Here is a 17,249-nt window from a genome sequence, read left to right on the forward strand (position 1 = left end):
TTCTAAGTTGTCTAGTTTGTTGGGGCTTAATTGGTCATAGTAGTCTCTTATGATTCTTTTTCTTTTCTGTAGGTTTCAATTATAACATATCTTTCATTTCTCATTTTATTTGAGCACCCTCTCTTTTTTTTCTTGGTGACTCAAGTTAAAGGTTTGTCAATTTATCTTTAACAAAGAAGCAGCCCTCAGTTTCATTGATCTTTAATATCATCTTCTTGTCTTTTTAGTCTCTATTTCATTTATTTCTGCTCTAATCTTTGTTATTTCCTTTCTTCTACTAGCTTTGTTTTTGTTCTTCTTTTTCTAGTTCCTTAAGGTCTGAAGTTAGGTTGCTTATTTGAAACTTTTCATGTTTCTTCAGAAAGGCATTTATCACTATGAACTCATAAGCCTTTTAGAACTACTTTTTCTGCATCCCATACATTTTGTTATGTTACATTTCCATTTTGTTGCTCTCAGGGTATTTTTTTTTTTCTTTTGATTTCTCCTTTTACCCATGCTACTTCAGTAGCATGTTGTTGATTTGCCACATATTTGTGAATTTTCCAGTTTTCTTCGTGTAATTTGTAGTTTCATTCCTTTGTGGTCAGAAAGGTGTTCGATATGATTTTAATCTTCTTAAATTTGTTAAGTTTGTTTTGTGGCCTAAGGTAGGATCTCTTTTAGAGGAATTTTTCTTCTTTAACCACATTCTAAAGTATTGATACTCTGTCACTACCACTCAATATACAGCAGACATTCTTTCCTATGCCATGACTCCTTCAAGTAGTCTGGTGAAGCCTATACATATTCTCAGAGTAATGTTTTTGAAAAGCATAAAGCAAAACAGTTAGGGTTACAAAGGAAACAAATTATATTCATATGCTAATATTATAATTATTAAAAGCCAGGCTTGTGATGTAATAATGTGATGTGATACATTATATGGCGAGATGTGAAGTCACCACTGTGACTTTAAAGCAGTGATGGGCACAAGTGATACTTTAAGACCTTTGTAGCAACTATGCTGTGGTATAAAAATGTCTTGAATATCCATTGGTGAAAAAGTCACATGTGGTGCTATTATTACCAAGGATTTTTGCTTATATTCAAAATTGAAAGAAATTGTCAATTTCAGATAGAATTTGCTAGAAATGAAAGTGTATATTTTTCTTATCCAGATCTACATGCCTCCTTGAATTCTATCCATGGACCTTGTGGACCTTGGTTTAGTATTCCAATGTAATTACTTTCATGTAGTAAGCTTGTATTTCTGCTTATTTGTAGAGAATCTTTGTAACTTTTGCTCTTGAAAAATTGGATAGTTACTTCTGGTATTGTTTTTTCATACAAAAATCATTACAGGTTTTTCTATGTTTATCACCAGCTGATACAACTCTGTAAACTGGAAAACAAAAAGATGTCTGCTATAGCTGATTTGTGATAATTGGAGTCACAAAGTATTTTTAAATTAAGATTTTCTACAAAACCTAGAGACATAGTTTAATTGTTTTCTTTTTTTCAACTTGTGGTCTCTCTTAAATGAGAAATCAAGAAAGGTTTTAAAGAATGGGGCCAGAGACTCTTGGAGATACAGAATGTGGCAAAGAATTGTGACCAAGGTGTTATTGCTGAAGTGGGGGACAAAAACTCATGTCAGAGATGAAGATTTTCAAACTGAAGGAATTCAAACTGAAGCTGTCCTGGGACAGCTGAGCTTCCTTTTGGTGTTAGTAAATGGGAAGAGTAATAAGATTTTATAAGGTATTGCAGTGTGGTTGACCTTCCACAGCAGGAACTGTGCTCTTCAAGAAGGCAAAAACGTTAGAAAACTCTATGAGTAGAATACCATATATCTTTTCTACTCTGATTAGAAAAAGTTTCAATTTGTCTTGATGGTAAAAATATGGTGTGAAAAAAGTTTATGTTAGTCATTCATTCATTCATTCATTCATTCAACAAATCTAACTTGGCTAGTAAGCAATAGGAATGACACATGGAAAAGCCTGGTCCCCACAGTGTGGGGAGTAGACAGAGACAAAAGCAGTATGGTGCTGCCTTGACTCTATCAGAGTTTTTTTGGAGCACAGTGCATCTGGGGACTGTTACCTTGTTCTGTATAATGAAAGTTCTGATTACCTCTGAGAGTCCTTAGTCTACTTCGAGGATTTCAAAAACTTATTGGAAACTACATATTAATTTATGTTGGACATATAAAGGTAAATAAAGATATCACATTTGTTCAGTCTGGCAGGAGTGTATCACTTCAATGAAGTAATGCCCTTATGATTATTTGGTGTTCCAATTTGTAGTTATAAAAGGTTTTGAACAAAAATACAAGTGCAGTGAATAAGGAAAAATCATATAAAACCAGGTTTATAAATGTGAGTAATAAATGTTTCTGATCTGGGCCTTGGCTGGGCTGGGGGCAAAAAGAGATGCATCTTGGACTGTAGTGCACAGCGAGAAGCCCTTGTTGAAATGATGCTGCTCCTCAGTTCTAGAACCATTGTTCCTCCTCAGTACCTGCTAAACAAACTACAGGCTGGCATATAAGACCTTTCCCAGAATGACTTCTACTGGTGTTTACAAAATTAGTTCCTTCTGCTTCTTGTCCTTTCTCCGTCTAAACTGGAGGCTTCTTGTTTCCCAAACATGGCCAGTGCATTTTCCCTCCTTTTGCTCATGCTGGCCCATCCATTAGATTGCTTCATACCCCTCCATCTACATTTGCTTATGTAGGCCATCTCTTCGCTGAGCCCTTTTTGATTTGTCCTTGTCATCTCTGCTCCTTTAAGTCTATATCCCTACCTTGTTACAAACATTTCAACCATGCCTGTCTTAATTCCTATTGCATTCATTTTGTAACGTCTTCGCACCTCTTACTTTTTGTTTTTGTTTTTCTTCTTTTTTTTTCTTTTTCTTAGAATACAAGTGGGGGAGAGAGGAAGAGGGTGAGAGAGAGAGAGAGAGAGAGAGAGAGAGAGAGAATCTTCTCAACCAGGCTCCATGCCCAGCACAAATCCTGACACAGGGCTTGGTCCCACAGCTCTGGGATCATGACCTGAGCCAAAATCAATAGTCAGATGCTCAACTGACTGAGTCACCCAGGAGCCACCACATTTTTTTCTGATCTGTACCCATAAGACAAGTGAGGAATATAGGGGTCTGTTTCTTTACACCTTTGTATTTCCTATAATCAGGATATGTTGCCCTGCTGCTTGGGGACGGTGCTTCTAAAACAGGAGTGCACCCTCTCTAGATCCCCTCAAGGAAGCCCTTCCTGCCCACTGACATACAATTCTTCAGAATCCATACTTGTTTCACTCTGTTAAAACAGATTTACTTCTAGTCCCAGCTGCTAAATAAATGCCAGCTTTGCTGGATTTCTGCTGAGAAAGGCTGATTCATGATGGAAAGTAATGTTTTATTGTTGTTCTCATTGGCTAATAACTCTCACTTGTAGATTCAAAGTCTTGAGGAGTAGTAAAACAGTGCAGCTGCTTGTGTGGTCTTAGGCATTTCCAGCCTACTGGTATTTTGAGCCTCCTATGTCTCTAAAAGCAAATGTTAGAGGAAGTTCTGGTCTCTGGTTATCTTTTTCCATATATAGTTCTTTTGCCACACCAGTCTTTTCTCTGAGGCAACATTTTTATTCAGGAAACTTTGGCTCATTCATTGAGATTTTTAAAATTTCATATACTTCATATGTAAAGTTCACTCCATTATTAATTGTAAAATAAGGTCATTGAGAAATTACATGCCTAAACTTCAGATTTAGTGCCACTGTATTCATTCAAATAATGTTTCTGGAGCACCTTCTGTGTGACAGGAACTCTTCTAAGTGGTAGGAAGCCTGGGGGAAAAACACCAATAACCTGCTGTCCTCAGAGAGCTTACAGGCTGACTAAACAAATGAAGACACTTAGAGTCAAATGTGTTGGGTACTCTGGAGAGATGTCTGCAGTGAGAGGATGGGTTGGAAAGAGCTGTTTGTTCTAAATGGCAAGGTCAGGGAAGGCCTTGTGAGGGAAAGAAGTGAAGGGAGCCAGCCAAGCAAATATCCAGGGGTAAAATGTTCTGAGTGGAGGAAAGAGTGAACACCCAGGCCCTGAGGTAGGGCTTACTGGGAGCATTGAGGGACTAGTGGGGCTGGCATGGAGGCAGATAGGGAGTGAGGTTGGAGAGGCCAAGTCATGTTGGACTTGGAGGCTGCAAACAACATACATTATAAGGGTATACGGATAGCCGAGTGGTCTCATGCTACACCTACTACAAATAACTTTGTGTATCTTTAAATTCCTCTATAAAGTTTTCTTTGTGTTTCAGGTGAAAAACATTTCTGACCTCATGTATTCAATTTTGGTGATCATTTTTAATAGGTAAAAATGGCAGGACTGCAGTCACCGCCATTTTGGAAACCAATCTACTAATTGGACATAGTTCATGTTCTCTTATAATAAGCTAATATAAATAACATTTTAATTGTCATCATCAACACAATTTTCTCATCCTATTTGGTTAGAATGCCCACTTCCAGCTCTGCTCATTTTTTGTGTGGTTATAGAATGGACATGAATTTATGATAACCTTGAAGAGGAATAAGGCTTTAAAGATGGTAGAATTATCATTATTATTTGCTTTATTTAATGTGAAATCTAGCACAGTGAACCCACACCTGCAGTATAATAGTCTGATACAATTAAAACAGTTCTAGAATTTACATTCCAATCTGCAGTCTATGTAGAATTGCACTGTAAACCTTCAGTTCATGTCTGGATCCCACATAGACTTTTAGGTGACCATTTCTAATTTTCTTTTTGTTTTAAGTGAGGCCATGATTTACCACTGATATACAAATGAGGATAACTGAGGATATCTGTTTATGTCTTTGAATGTTGAGAAGAGCAATTTTCTTTATATTTGTACTTGAATTAACTATTTTCTTTTAATTTTAAATACTTCTCTGGTTCTATAAGGCTTTACTACTCTTCTCTGAGACTGTCCTAATAGCGTGTTACAGATGAAGATACCCCACTACAAGATCTTTGGACATTTCAATAACCCATTTCTCCTACACCCACTTCATTGATTATAGTCTAAGATGGTTCTCCTTTACTCTGAATTATACCTCTTTACATAGTGTAGTATTTAATCATTAAACCTTTGTTTAATAATTGTTATACTAAAGCTTTGAAATTTATATAGAATTTTGTCCATCTTGCTCTTAGAAATTTTACCTATTTCAGTACTGTGAAATTACCAACCCTTTCTATCATTCTGGTAGCCTGTTTTATTTTCTACTAGTTTTTGGGTTTTTTTTTAATTTTTATTTTGTTATTTGTATATTTGACATTTAAATTCCTCATTTGTTTACACGCTGTCTTCATTCAACAAATACCATGCCAAGCAATGTTTCAGTCTGAGGGATACAATAGAAAAGATAAAATCCTCGCCATCAAGGAGCTTACATTTTGATGAAGGAGATAGAAAATAAACAAGTAAACAGATAATATATTAAAATGAAGAAGAAATGAAGCAGCGTGGAGTCCTGGGTAAATATAGAGATGACAAAGCATTGGGTGTTTTAGATACAGAGGAAGGCAAAGAAGCCCTTTCTGAAGGGTGACATTTGAACAGAGATAAGGGAAGAAAAAAGAGAGATAGTAAAGAAGGAAGAACACACACACATAGAAGGGACACAAGTGTAAAGGTTGTAGGCAGGAGTTGGCACTAGTCTGGGGACAGCAGAATGTCCAGAGAGGTAGGGTCGTTGGTGAGAGAAAGCAGAGTAGGCAATGAGATGGAGAAGCACTTGCGGGCCGGGTGGGAGGAGGACTGTGGTTGAACTAGTAGCTGCTCAGGTGCTGCTATAGTCCTGGTGGAAGGTGATGCAGCTTTCATAAGGATGCTGCAGATGGTAGTGGGGAAGGTGTTATTTCTGCGAATTCTGAAGGACAAGAAGGGCATCCATGAAACCTAGGTTTTGTCTCAAGCAGTAGGTAAATGGGTATCATTTGCAGAGGAGAGGCCAAGGGAAGAACTTTGGCGACAACATCCAGAATTCTGTTTTGAGCCAGTTCAACATGAGATGATATGAAGCCTGTCAAACAGATGGGAAGAAATGGGGGGTGGGGTGGTCCTACAGCTCAGGTCCAGGCAGGCCTAGAGATGGACCCTTGGGGTCCTAGGCACAGTGATGCTGATGTGAGACCCAGACGGAGTGAGACACCTCACAGTGGGTGGGAAGGAGCCACAGGGCCAGAGTGGAGATGGTGGGACAGCACAAGAGCCCAGGAAGTTGTGTCAGTGAAGTAGAAGAGAATTAGAAGAAGGTAGGGCTCCAAACCCAAGTGAAGAAAAAAGTTTTAGAAGGGGAAGGTAGGGACTAATTTTGTAGGCTTTGGTTTTTTATCAGTCTTATTTTTTTATTCTCCTTATTAGATAAAATAAGTTCCTACTGTTAACAGAGTCTCCATGCCTCTGAAAATGCAGCTCTGTTCGTGATCGGAAGCATACTCCATATTCATCCTGTAATATTGAGGAAATATTGGAAGAAGTAATGATAAACATTTTTTTTAATTATTCAGTCTTGGCCCCAAAATATAACTATGATTTAGTTCAGGGTGCAGAAAGCTCTTTCTGTAAAGAGCCAGTTAGTAAATATTTTCGTTTTTGTAGAATATATATTCTGTGTCTCAGCTACTCAACTCTGCTGTTACAGTGTGAAAGCAATCATAGAAAACACATAAATGAATGCATGTGGCTGTGTTTCTATAAAACTTTATTACAAAAACAGGCATAGGAACAGATTTGGCCTGTAACTTTCCAGACCCCTGATGTTTCGGTGTATTTCAGAATCGTACTTGTAACCATGAGAGGTTTATCAAGCTACAGAGGAGTAGTCTGATATTTTTTTTTTAAAGAAAGTCAGTTAATTTGTTGCTCTATATTATAAAACCTTGTGGACAGTTAGATTTTATTAGCCAATCATATTCTTTAGCATTTTGAACATTAAACATATGCTGAATTCTTGATGGACTTACTAAAAAAATCTGTACGGAACCATCCTGCCCTATAACTCCCACTCCCCTGCCATATTTACTTTCTTAAGCCTAACTGCTTTTAATTCTTTTGGACATGATTAATTGGATATTCTAGCACAAGAAAAGCTTTTTGTTGTGCAGAATCTCCTTATCCTGTGTTTCAGAAATAGGAGCATATATATACACACAAGGACTTCTGCTTCACTGTGAATATAAAATACAATTATATAATATATATAACTTTCCTGTAAGTATAGTATGTGGCTTCAACACTTGCCTTCAGCCTTCTGTGCCTCAGTTTTAGTGTTTACCTGTTTTAGGATTAAACATGTATATGCAAGATGTTTAGAATTATGTCTGCTCAATATTGAGTATTCATATGCCAGCTTTTCTTTTCATATAGCTGTTTACATAATATGTATATAAATGAAAAAAAAATAGCCAAAGAGAAAAAAATATCCAACATTGTCTTGCCCTTCATACTTGACTGATCCCATCAAGACAGATTCCAAATGTGATTGGATATTAATTTATATGTAAAAAAAAAGATTTAAGTATTGGCTTGGCTGATATATAGAAAGGATCTTAAAGATCATCTGGTTCACGGTTTTTTCATCTGCATTTCATGAATCGTTAGAAACTGTAGACAACATGGCAACACTCTGCATGTATACCTGCACACATGTACATGCATACACAGTTGCACATATGTGCATTTCTATGTCTTGCCAGAGTCTGAGGCTTTCATTGTGTCCTCACAGAGTGAGTCTCAGAAAGGCTGAGCACTGAGCACCATTCCAGGAATGGAGACCCAGATTTGCTGTTCCTGACTTTTAGTGTGACTTTTATCAAGTCATTCTCTGTGAACCTCAGAACTGGTTTCTGTTTTTCCTAGAATTGTTATAAAGCTCCAACGAAAGCACTTTTGAATTGTAAAATGTCCTATAAATATATAGTGGTGGCACTATACTATAAGAAAACTACAGCCAGGAAGAGTGGTTGAGTGGTCTGCTCAAGAGCCCTGACATCCCCATCTTCTGAGATCCACTCAATGAACTATACCCTCAAATTGGAGCCACAGCTTTTTTTTTTTTTTTTTTTTTTTTTTTTTTTTGAGAACAAAATGACCCAATTCCAAGACCATTCAGTGGAAAAAGAATAGCCTTTTCAGCAAACAGTGCTGGGACTTGACATCGATGTGCAAACAACTACTTTGGACTTCTGGCTCACCACATACATAAAAATTAGCCAAAACTGATTGAAAATCTAAACATGAGAAATAAAACTATAAAACTCTTGGAATAACACTAGAAGTAAGTCTTTATGCTCTTGAATTAAGCAAAGCATTCTAAGATATGACACCAAAGCACAAACACAAAAGAAAAATTAGATAAATTGGACTTTATGTTTCATAGGATACCATTAAGAAAGTGAAAGTGTTTGAATACCTTAAATTTACACAATGTTACATGTCAGTTACATATCAATAAAGCTGGGGAAAAAAGTGAAAAGACAATTACAATCCATGTATCTGGTAAGAGATTTTTGTCCAGAATATATAAAGAACTTTTATAACTCAATAATAAAAAAGATAAATAACCAAACTTAAAAATGGGCAAAAGATCTGAATAGACATCTCTGCAAATAACATGTACAAATGACCAATAGGCACATGAAAAGATGCTTAACATCATTAGTCATTAGGTAAATGCAAATCAAAACCACAGTGAGAAATTTGTGTGGAACCACGAAAGAATCCTAATAACCAAAGCAAAATCTTGAGAACAAAGCTAGAGGCACCATGATGCTTCCTGATTTCAAGAGGTACCATACTTCCTGATTACGAGCTGTCATATAAAGCTATTGTAACCAAAACAATATGGTATTGGCATAACAACAGATGCATAGATCATTTGAACAGAACCAAGACCCCTGAAATAAACCTATACATAGATGGTAACTAATTTATGATGAAAGAACCAAGAATATATAATGGGGAAAGGACAGTCTTCCTAATAAATAGCATTGGGAAAACTAGGCAGCCCTATACAAAAGAATTAAACTGGACCACTATCTGACACCAAACACCAAAATTAAATAAAGACTTGAATGTAATACCAGAAAGTATATAACGAGAAAAACAACAACAACAACAACAACAACAACAACGACACAGGTGGTAAGGTCCTTGACATTGGTACTGGTGATTATTTTTTGGATTTCACACCAAAAGCAAAGGCAACTAAAGCAAAAATAAAATAAGTCGGAATACATTAAACTGAAAAGCTTCTGCACAGCAATAGAAACCATCAATAGAATGGAAAGGCAACCTACTGAATGGGAGAAAATATTTGCAAATCATATATCTGATAAGGGTCTAATATCCAAAATAAAGACTTCAAACAACTCAATAGCAAAAAAAAAAAAAAAAAAAAAAATCTGATTTAAAAATGTGCAGATCTGAATAGACATTTTTCTAAAAAAAGACAGATGGCCAACACATACATGAAAAGGTGCTCAATATCATTAATCATCAGGGAAATGCAAATCAAAACCATAATGAGATATCATATTGTACCTGTTAGAATAGCTATTATCAAAAAGTCAAGAGAAAGCAAGTGTTGGTGAGGATGTGGAGAAAAGGGGACCCTTGTGCACTATTAGTGGGAATACAGGAATGTATTGGTGTAGCCACTGTGGAAAACAGCATGGAGTTTCCTTAAAAAATTAAAAATAGAACTACCATATGATCCAGCAATTCCTAAGGAAATTAAAACACTAATTGGAAAAGGTAGTTACATCCTCATGTTCATTGCAGCATTATTAACAGTAGCAAAGATATGGAAGCAACCTAAGTGTCCATCGATGGCTGAATGGATAAAGCAGATGTGGTGAATATATACAATGGAATATTGTATTAAGAAGGAAAGAAGGACATCCTGCTATTTGTGACAACATGCAAGAAACTTGAAGGCATTATGATAAGTGAAAAAGGCCAGACAGAGAGAGATAACTACTCATGATACTACTTTATGATCTCATGTGTATGTGGAATCTAAAAAAAAGTAAAAGAGAAAACAAATACAGTCATAGATACAGAGAATAATTTGGTCATTGCCAGAGACAAGGGAGTGGGGTGGTGGACAGTAGATGAAATGGGTGAAGGTGGTCAAAATGTACAGACTTGCAATTGTAAAGTAAATAAGTCATGGTGATGTATAGTATGATGACTATAGTTAATAATGCTGTATTGTATCATTTGCAAGTTGCTAAGAGACTAGATCTTAAAAGTCATCATCAAAAATTTTGTAACTGTGTGTGGTGTTGGATGTTAACTAGACTTGTGGTCATTTCATGATATATGCATATATCAAATTATTGTACACCTGGAACTAAGATAATATTGTATGTCTATTATACCTTAATAAGAAAAAAACCCCACAGTGATATACAACTTCACACTCTCTAGGATGTCTACAATCAATAAGACAGACTATAATAAGTGTTGAGTAGACTGTGGAACAATTGGAACCCTTATTTAGTGCTGGTAAGAATGTGAAATGGTGCAGCCACTTTAGAAAATAATGTGGCAGTTCTTCAAAATGTTAAATGTTGTATGCAAATGACACTACTTCTAGGTACATGTCCAAGAGAAATGGAAATATGATATGTGAAAGCCAGTTATAAAAGGCCACATGTTATGATTCCATATATATGAAACATCCAGAATAGGTCACTGCATAGATTCAGGAAGTAGATTAGTGGCTGTGGGGGTGGGAAGGGAAGATGGGCAAGAGATTGCTAATGGGTATGGTGTTTCTTTAGGGGATGATGAACACATTCTGGAATTAGATGGCGGTGATGAGTGCATAATGCTGTGAATACTAAAAACCACTGAGTCGTAAGCTTTAACAGGGTCAATTTTATGGTATGTAAATTTTATTGTAATAAACTGTTACTTGAAAAGTGTAACCCCAAATTGTGCTTTCTTGCCTATGAAAGCTTGGGAGGAAACATACTTTTATCCTATTTAAAAAAAAATTTGGGGCAGTGCCTGGGTGGCTTAGTCGGTTAAACGTCTGATTCCAGCTCAGGTCATGATCTCACGGTTCATGAGTTCGAGCCCCGTGTCAGGCTCTGTGCTGACAGCTCAGAGCCTGGAGCCTGCTTCAGATTCTGTGTCTCCCTCTCCTCTCTGCCCCGCCCCTGCTTGCACTCTGTCTCTCTGACCCTCGAAAATAAATAAACATGTAAAAAAAATTAATAAAAAAATAAAAATAAATTTTTTTAAGGGTTTATTTATTCTTGAGAGAGAAAGAACACAAGCAGGAGAGGGCCAGAGAGAGAGGGAGACACAGAATCTGAAGCAGGCTCCAGTCTCTGAGCTGTCAGCACAAGGCTGGATGTGGGGCTCGAAGTCACAAACTGTGTGAGATTATGACCTGAACCGTAGTTGGGTGTTTAACCAACTGAGCCACCCAGGCACCCCTACTCTTATCCTGTTTTATCTCACGTCTGCCATGTGAATTTTACTGACAGGCCTAGATGACATGCGTTTAGAGTCAGGTCTGTGGTCAGCAATCGCCCAAGTTCCCTAAAGACAGACTGCACAAGACTGCAGCTTGTGCCCAGGTGACACTCAGGACTGGCAGCAATGAGGGCCAGTAACCTCACTCACCTCAGCGAGGGGTTTTTCCAGGTGAAGATTGAGGTCATTCACCAGGCAGCAGGGAAGCATCTTTGTATTGTGCCCAGCTGTTACTGGCCTGCAAATAAACCAGTGACAAAGATTTTCATCATTACTGTTTGGGGACATTTTAATATTAGGTTAATTTATATTTATTGTGCTTAGAAATAATTTAAGAAAAATAATATATCAGTCACATTTATTTTTAAGAACCATCCTAAGGAAGCGCAAAATATTTGTTCCTTGAAACCCCTTTTTGGAAATCATTCAATTCTATACATTAGTACTTACTGTATTTAATGTGCCTCAAAATTAAAAGATTATGTATGCATGTGATATGCTAAAAATCTTGTATCTTAGTTAAAAATTAAAAAAATAAAACAATCTTTTAAAAAATCAACTGAGTCCAAAACACATATTCTCAAACTTCTCTGCATAAAAGTCAACTGGGATTGACTCATTATAAATGTGGATTTCCTAGGATTCTACCCCCAAGAGATTGGTTCATTCTGGATTTTTAGAAATACCACAGGTGATTCTGAGGAGCAAGGGTTTGCACTTTGAGAACCACAGCCATAGGGACTTCAGCCTAGAATTAGGAAGTAATATGTGTGTTTAAAGTGTTCTTCACTTTACCATGGATAATTAATAGATATTTCTTAAGATATTTTTCAGTCATTTGATGTTAGAATAGATCACATTCATACTCTTATTCTGCTATTAGAAAATATTTTTCCATGATTTTAAATTTATTTTTATTTATTTATTTATTTTTTTAATTTTTAATGTGTATTTATTTTTGAGAGAGAGAGAGAGAGAGAGAGATTGAGCACAAACAGGGGAGGGGCAGAGAGAGAGGGAGGCACAGAATTCAAAGCACGCTCCAGGCTCTGAGCTGTCAGCACAGAGCCCGACCCGGGGCTCGAACTCACGCACTATGAGATCATGACCTGTACTAAAGTTGGACACTCAACTGAGTGAGCCACCCAGGCACCCCTCTTTTTCTTTTTTTTAAATTTTAAATCCAAGTTAGTTAACATATAGCGTAATAATGATTTCAGGAATAGAATTTAGTAATTCATCTCTTACATATGACACCCAGTGCTCATCCCAACAAATGCCCTTCTTCCACCCAACACCCCACCAGGAACCCTCAGGTTGTTCTCTGTATTAAGAGTGTATTATGGTTTGTCTTCCTGTCTGTTTTTATCTTATTTTTGCTTCCCTTCCCCTATGTTCATCTGTCTTTTTCTTGAATTCCATATTTAGTGAAATTGTATGATTTTTTTTATAAGCATAACATTTCTAAGTAAGTGAAATTGTAAAATGTGTTTGTTTTACCACCGTCAGCATCTATGTTGCTGCTAAACATTAATGTAACACTGTCTTCACCTGCTATTTCCAGATTTCTTTTGACTTGGCTGAATATACTGCAGATGTTGATGGAGTTGGCACTTTGCGGCTTCTGGATGCAGTTAAGACCTGTGGCCTTATCAACTCTGTGAAGTTCTACCAAGCCTCAACTAGTGAACTTTATGGGAAAGTGCAAGAAATACCCCAGAAGGAGACAACTCCTTTTTATCCTCGGTCACCGTATGGTGAGAACGCATGGGTATAAACTTGTACATGTGCCATGTTCTTTTGGCATGGGCGTGCGTGTGCTTCTGCTTTAATTCTGTTCCTTTCTCTCATCTGAAGTCATTTGAGTGTGAGATTAACACTCAGATTGGACTAAGTGAGCAGACATTGAGAAGCATACCTTTATACACTGCTAACTACAAGTATTTGCTACCATTGCCTCCAGGGTGAAATTACCACTTCACTTCACCAATCCATGTTCATTCAGTCTTCCATACAGATCACTTTGAAAGGAAAATTAGGCCCACATGACTTTTTTTTTTACTAAACTGTTGTAAGATTTGCTGAAGTGATAGATTTCATTTCATGTTTTTTATTTTCCCAACAGAAGTTTCCCTGGGTTCAGATATTTAAAAACAAACGAACAAAAAAACCAGGTCTATTATATCTTATATATTTTTTAAAAAAGAGTATTCATGGAAGACTTTAGTGATAAAACTTCTAAGCATCTAGAATATTAAGATTCCTTTTTTTTTTTTTTTTTTTTTTTTACTTTCTAATTCCTTAAAACTAAGAAAATGGGAATAAGATCTTAGGTCAACTTGATATATTGCATACTATAGTTGAATCAGTTAGATTGTAGAAGACAGAACTGTGTCTATTACAAAAGTAAAAAATTCTTAAATATTTTCTTGTGCACATGATTAACTAGCAAAGGAACCTTTATTTTGTCTTTGGCTTTCATTCAAATTTTTTTCTATCTTAATGTAATATAAATTATAGTTTTTGCAAGTTGTTGCTTATTTAAAATGAGTGAAAATCACTGTCTTTTATAAGGAGACACCATCATTTATAATAATTACTGTCTTTTATTTCCTTTTAAAAAATTGTTCAACAGGGGCAGCAAAACTCTATGCCTATTGGATTGTGGTGAACTTCCGTGAGGCATATAATCTCTTTGCGGTGAATGGCATTCTCTTCAATCACGAGAGTCCTAGAAGAGGTCAGTAAATATGTTAATGGACAAGAGAATTTCAGACTTTTACAACAACTAAAAAAGTTGTATGTTATATTCTGTATGTGTACTGTGCAGACTGGGGAAAACTTCACATCTGCTTTTAACTACAATTGACCCTTGCACAACAAGGTTTTGAACTGTGCAGGTCTGCTTATACACAGATTTTTTACAGTACAGTACTGACAATGTGTTTTCTCTTATGACTTTATTAATAATATTTTCTTCTATCTAGCTAAGTTTATTGTAAGAATACAGTATATAATACGTATAACATACAAAATATGTGTCAATCAAATGTTTATGTTATTGGTAAGGCTTCTGGTCAACAGTAGGCTATTGGTAGTTAAGTTTAGGGGGAGTCAAAAGTTATGTGCATATTTTCTACTGCATGGAGGGTTACCATTCCTTACCTGTCTGCATTGTTCAAGGATCAACTATATTTTGAATGTCAGAAGTGGTAAATGAAAAAATACAAATCCAGACTTAATTATTTAGTAAGTTTGCTAGGTGTTTTATTCAACATGAAAACTGAACACTGTTCTAATTTTACCACTTTCATTGGTAGGTCTTCTCAAGCACATTTTCTTTCTTTTTTTCTTTTTTTCTTTTTTTCTTTTTTTAATGTTTATTTACTTTTGAGAGAGACAGAGACAGAATGCGAGTGGGTTAGGGGCAGAGAGAGAGGGAGACACAGATCTGAAGCAGGATCCAGGCTCTGAGCTGTCAGGACAGAGCCTGACATAGGGCTCAAACTCACGAGCTGTGAGATCATGACCTGAGCTGAATGAAGCTGGCCGCTCAACCGACTGAGCCACCCAGGCACCCCACAAGCACATTTTTAACCTAAATATTAGGAAGTTTCAAAATGAATGGAAAGGAATAAGTAGTAAACTAATGGTTGTTTCTGGAAGTCACTCTTACTTGTGTAGACTCAACTTGTAGAATCCATATATTTTTTTACTTTGAGTCAATTAGATGTCAATATTCTTTCTTTACATTCCATTGAAATAGACATCCAGAAATTACCATGCTTCTAGAGTATATGTTAAAATAAATTTGAAATCAGTTCTTGTATTTAGAATCATTATCACTTTTTTTCAGAAAACCATATTTGTTTGTATTGCCTTGTTTGCTTCTCATAAGTTTCTGTTGAAACTGTTAGCAACATGCTGGCTTTTCCGTTGCAAATGTAAGGTTTTAAATAAGAAAATGTGTACTCTTATCATTATTTCTGATTTGCTGAAGCATGAGAAATCTTTATAAAACTTGTATACTCTTCACAAAATGATAATTGCCTGTACAATACAATTCTAGGAAGTTTTATGAAATTTCACTATCCTTTAGCCTTTTAGCTTGAGAATCATTGAGAAGTCCAGTCCTAATTTGTTTCATTCATGTCCACCAACTAGTACTGCTTATAACTTTTTCAGTGAAATTTTATGTGACTGTATAGCTACATAATTAACCTATAAGTCATGAGGAAAGAGTAAAGTGATAGATTTATAAAGGTATCTTTAGCATCAGTACATTTTTATTTTATAATTGCATAAGTTAAAAATTCCCATGATGGGCCATTAGAGCATAAGAACCCAATCTGTCATGTCTGTTGCTCCAAAAGAAAACAAAAAGCAGCCAGAAAAGTTTCTTTAATTAATTTTGTGGTTGTGGATATTCTTAGTAGAGGGAAAAGGAAAAGGAAGATCGTAGCTATCCTTGCTCACAGCATTTGGTGTGCGGGATGCTCAAGGCATCTGTTCAGTAAATGATAGTCCCTCCTCCCTCTTTCATCCTAAGTATGTTGATACCCATTGTTTGGGTTTTTGTGCTTTCCACCCCTCAACTTTTCCATCTGAAAAACAAAATAAATAAGTAAAAGTCAATTGTTTTGGATAGGTTAGGATAGGGAAAAGCATTCTTAGTTGCAGAATGAAAAGATACATTAAAATATAACTTTCCCTCAAAAAAATCCTCTATTTGCATATCTTATAATGAGAACTAATTTTTGTCTTTGTCAGTGTTAAACACTTTAAATTTTTTTTTATTTTATTTACTTTTTTTTAACATTTATTTATTTTTGAGAGAGAGAAAGTATGTGTGAGTGAGTGGGGAAGGGGCAAAGAGAGGGAGACAGAGGATCTGAAGCAGGCTCCAAACTGTGAGCATAGTCGAGCCAAAATGTGGGGCTCAAATTCATGACCTGAGCTGAAATCAAATCTGCCGCCCAACTGACTGAGCTACCCAGGTGCCCTAAAAAATTTTACTTTAAAATTAATAACTTCTTTCTTCCCTTTCATTCCCTCTCACTGACTCCCAGCTCTGTCCTCAGGCCCACTAAAGCTCCTTCAGAAACATTTCAAGTGTCTTTATCCTTAAACATACAGAAAGGGTTATTCTATATGTAATATTCTACATCTAGGGCTTTTGTTAAATATTTGTTAAAAACTTGATCTTGTAATATACACATTCTGTTTTATTATATACCTGAAAATCAATATTTCATTTTTTATTTCATTTAATATCAAATAATGAAGAATTATGGGGGTATATGTAAAAATGATATAATACTTATTTGTTAAGATTTCTAATAGTTAATACTTAAAGCATTTTTTGAACTTGAAAATTAATTTTCATATTAACTTAGTCCTACAATACTATTATCATTTTCTCACAATTATTATTTTTATTTATTTATTAACCTTTTCCAAGGAGATTCTTTGGAATCTACCATTAAGGAAGTCTTCTTCCTGTGTTTTATTTTTGAATCTTCAGCTTATAAAACAATACCTCTGTGCTAATAAAAATTCAATACATATTTTTAAATGCATGAATGAATAAATGAATGAATATCTCATGTTTTAGTAAAACTTTACTGAGTTGAAAGCTAGGCAGTCTGAATTAGAGAACAATAGGAATTTATGTAAAAGTTTTAAATAAATATTCT

General features: G+C 35.8%; 1 protein-coding gene across 3 annotated transcripts in view; it reads left to right on the top strand.

Annotated features, from left to right (window-relative positions):
• GMDS (GDP-mannose 4,6-dehydratase) overlaps nt 1–17,249 on the top strand; it is a 622,466-nt gene that overhangs the window by 271,988 nt on the left and 333,229 nt on the right. For all 3 annotated transcript variants that reach the window (XM_042985865.1, XM_042985867.1, XM_042985866.1), the window contains 2 exons: nt 13,118–13,310; nt 14,189–14,293. In XM_042985865.1, coding sequence (XP_042841799.1) covers nt 13,118–13,310; nt 14,189–14,293 — 298 coding nt within the window. The remainder of the gene's footprint in view (nt 1–13,117; nt 13,311–14,188; nt 14,294–17,249) is intronic.

This window comes from Panthera tigris, chromosome B2 (genome assembly GCF_018350195.1).
Source record: "Panthera tigris isolate Pti1 chromosome B2, P.tigris_Pti1_mat1.1, whole genome shotgun sequence".
Classification (NCBI taxonomy): domain Eukaryota; kingdom Metazoa; phylum Chordata; class Mammalia; order Carnivora; family Felidae; genus Panthera; species Panthera tigris.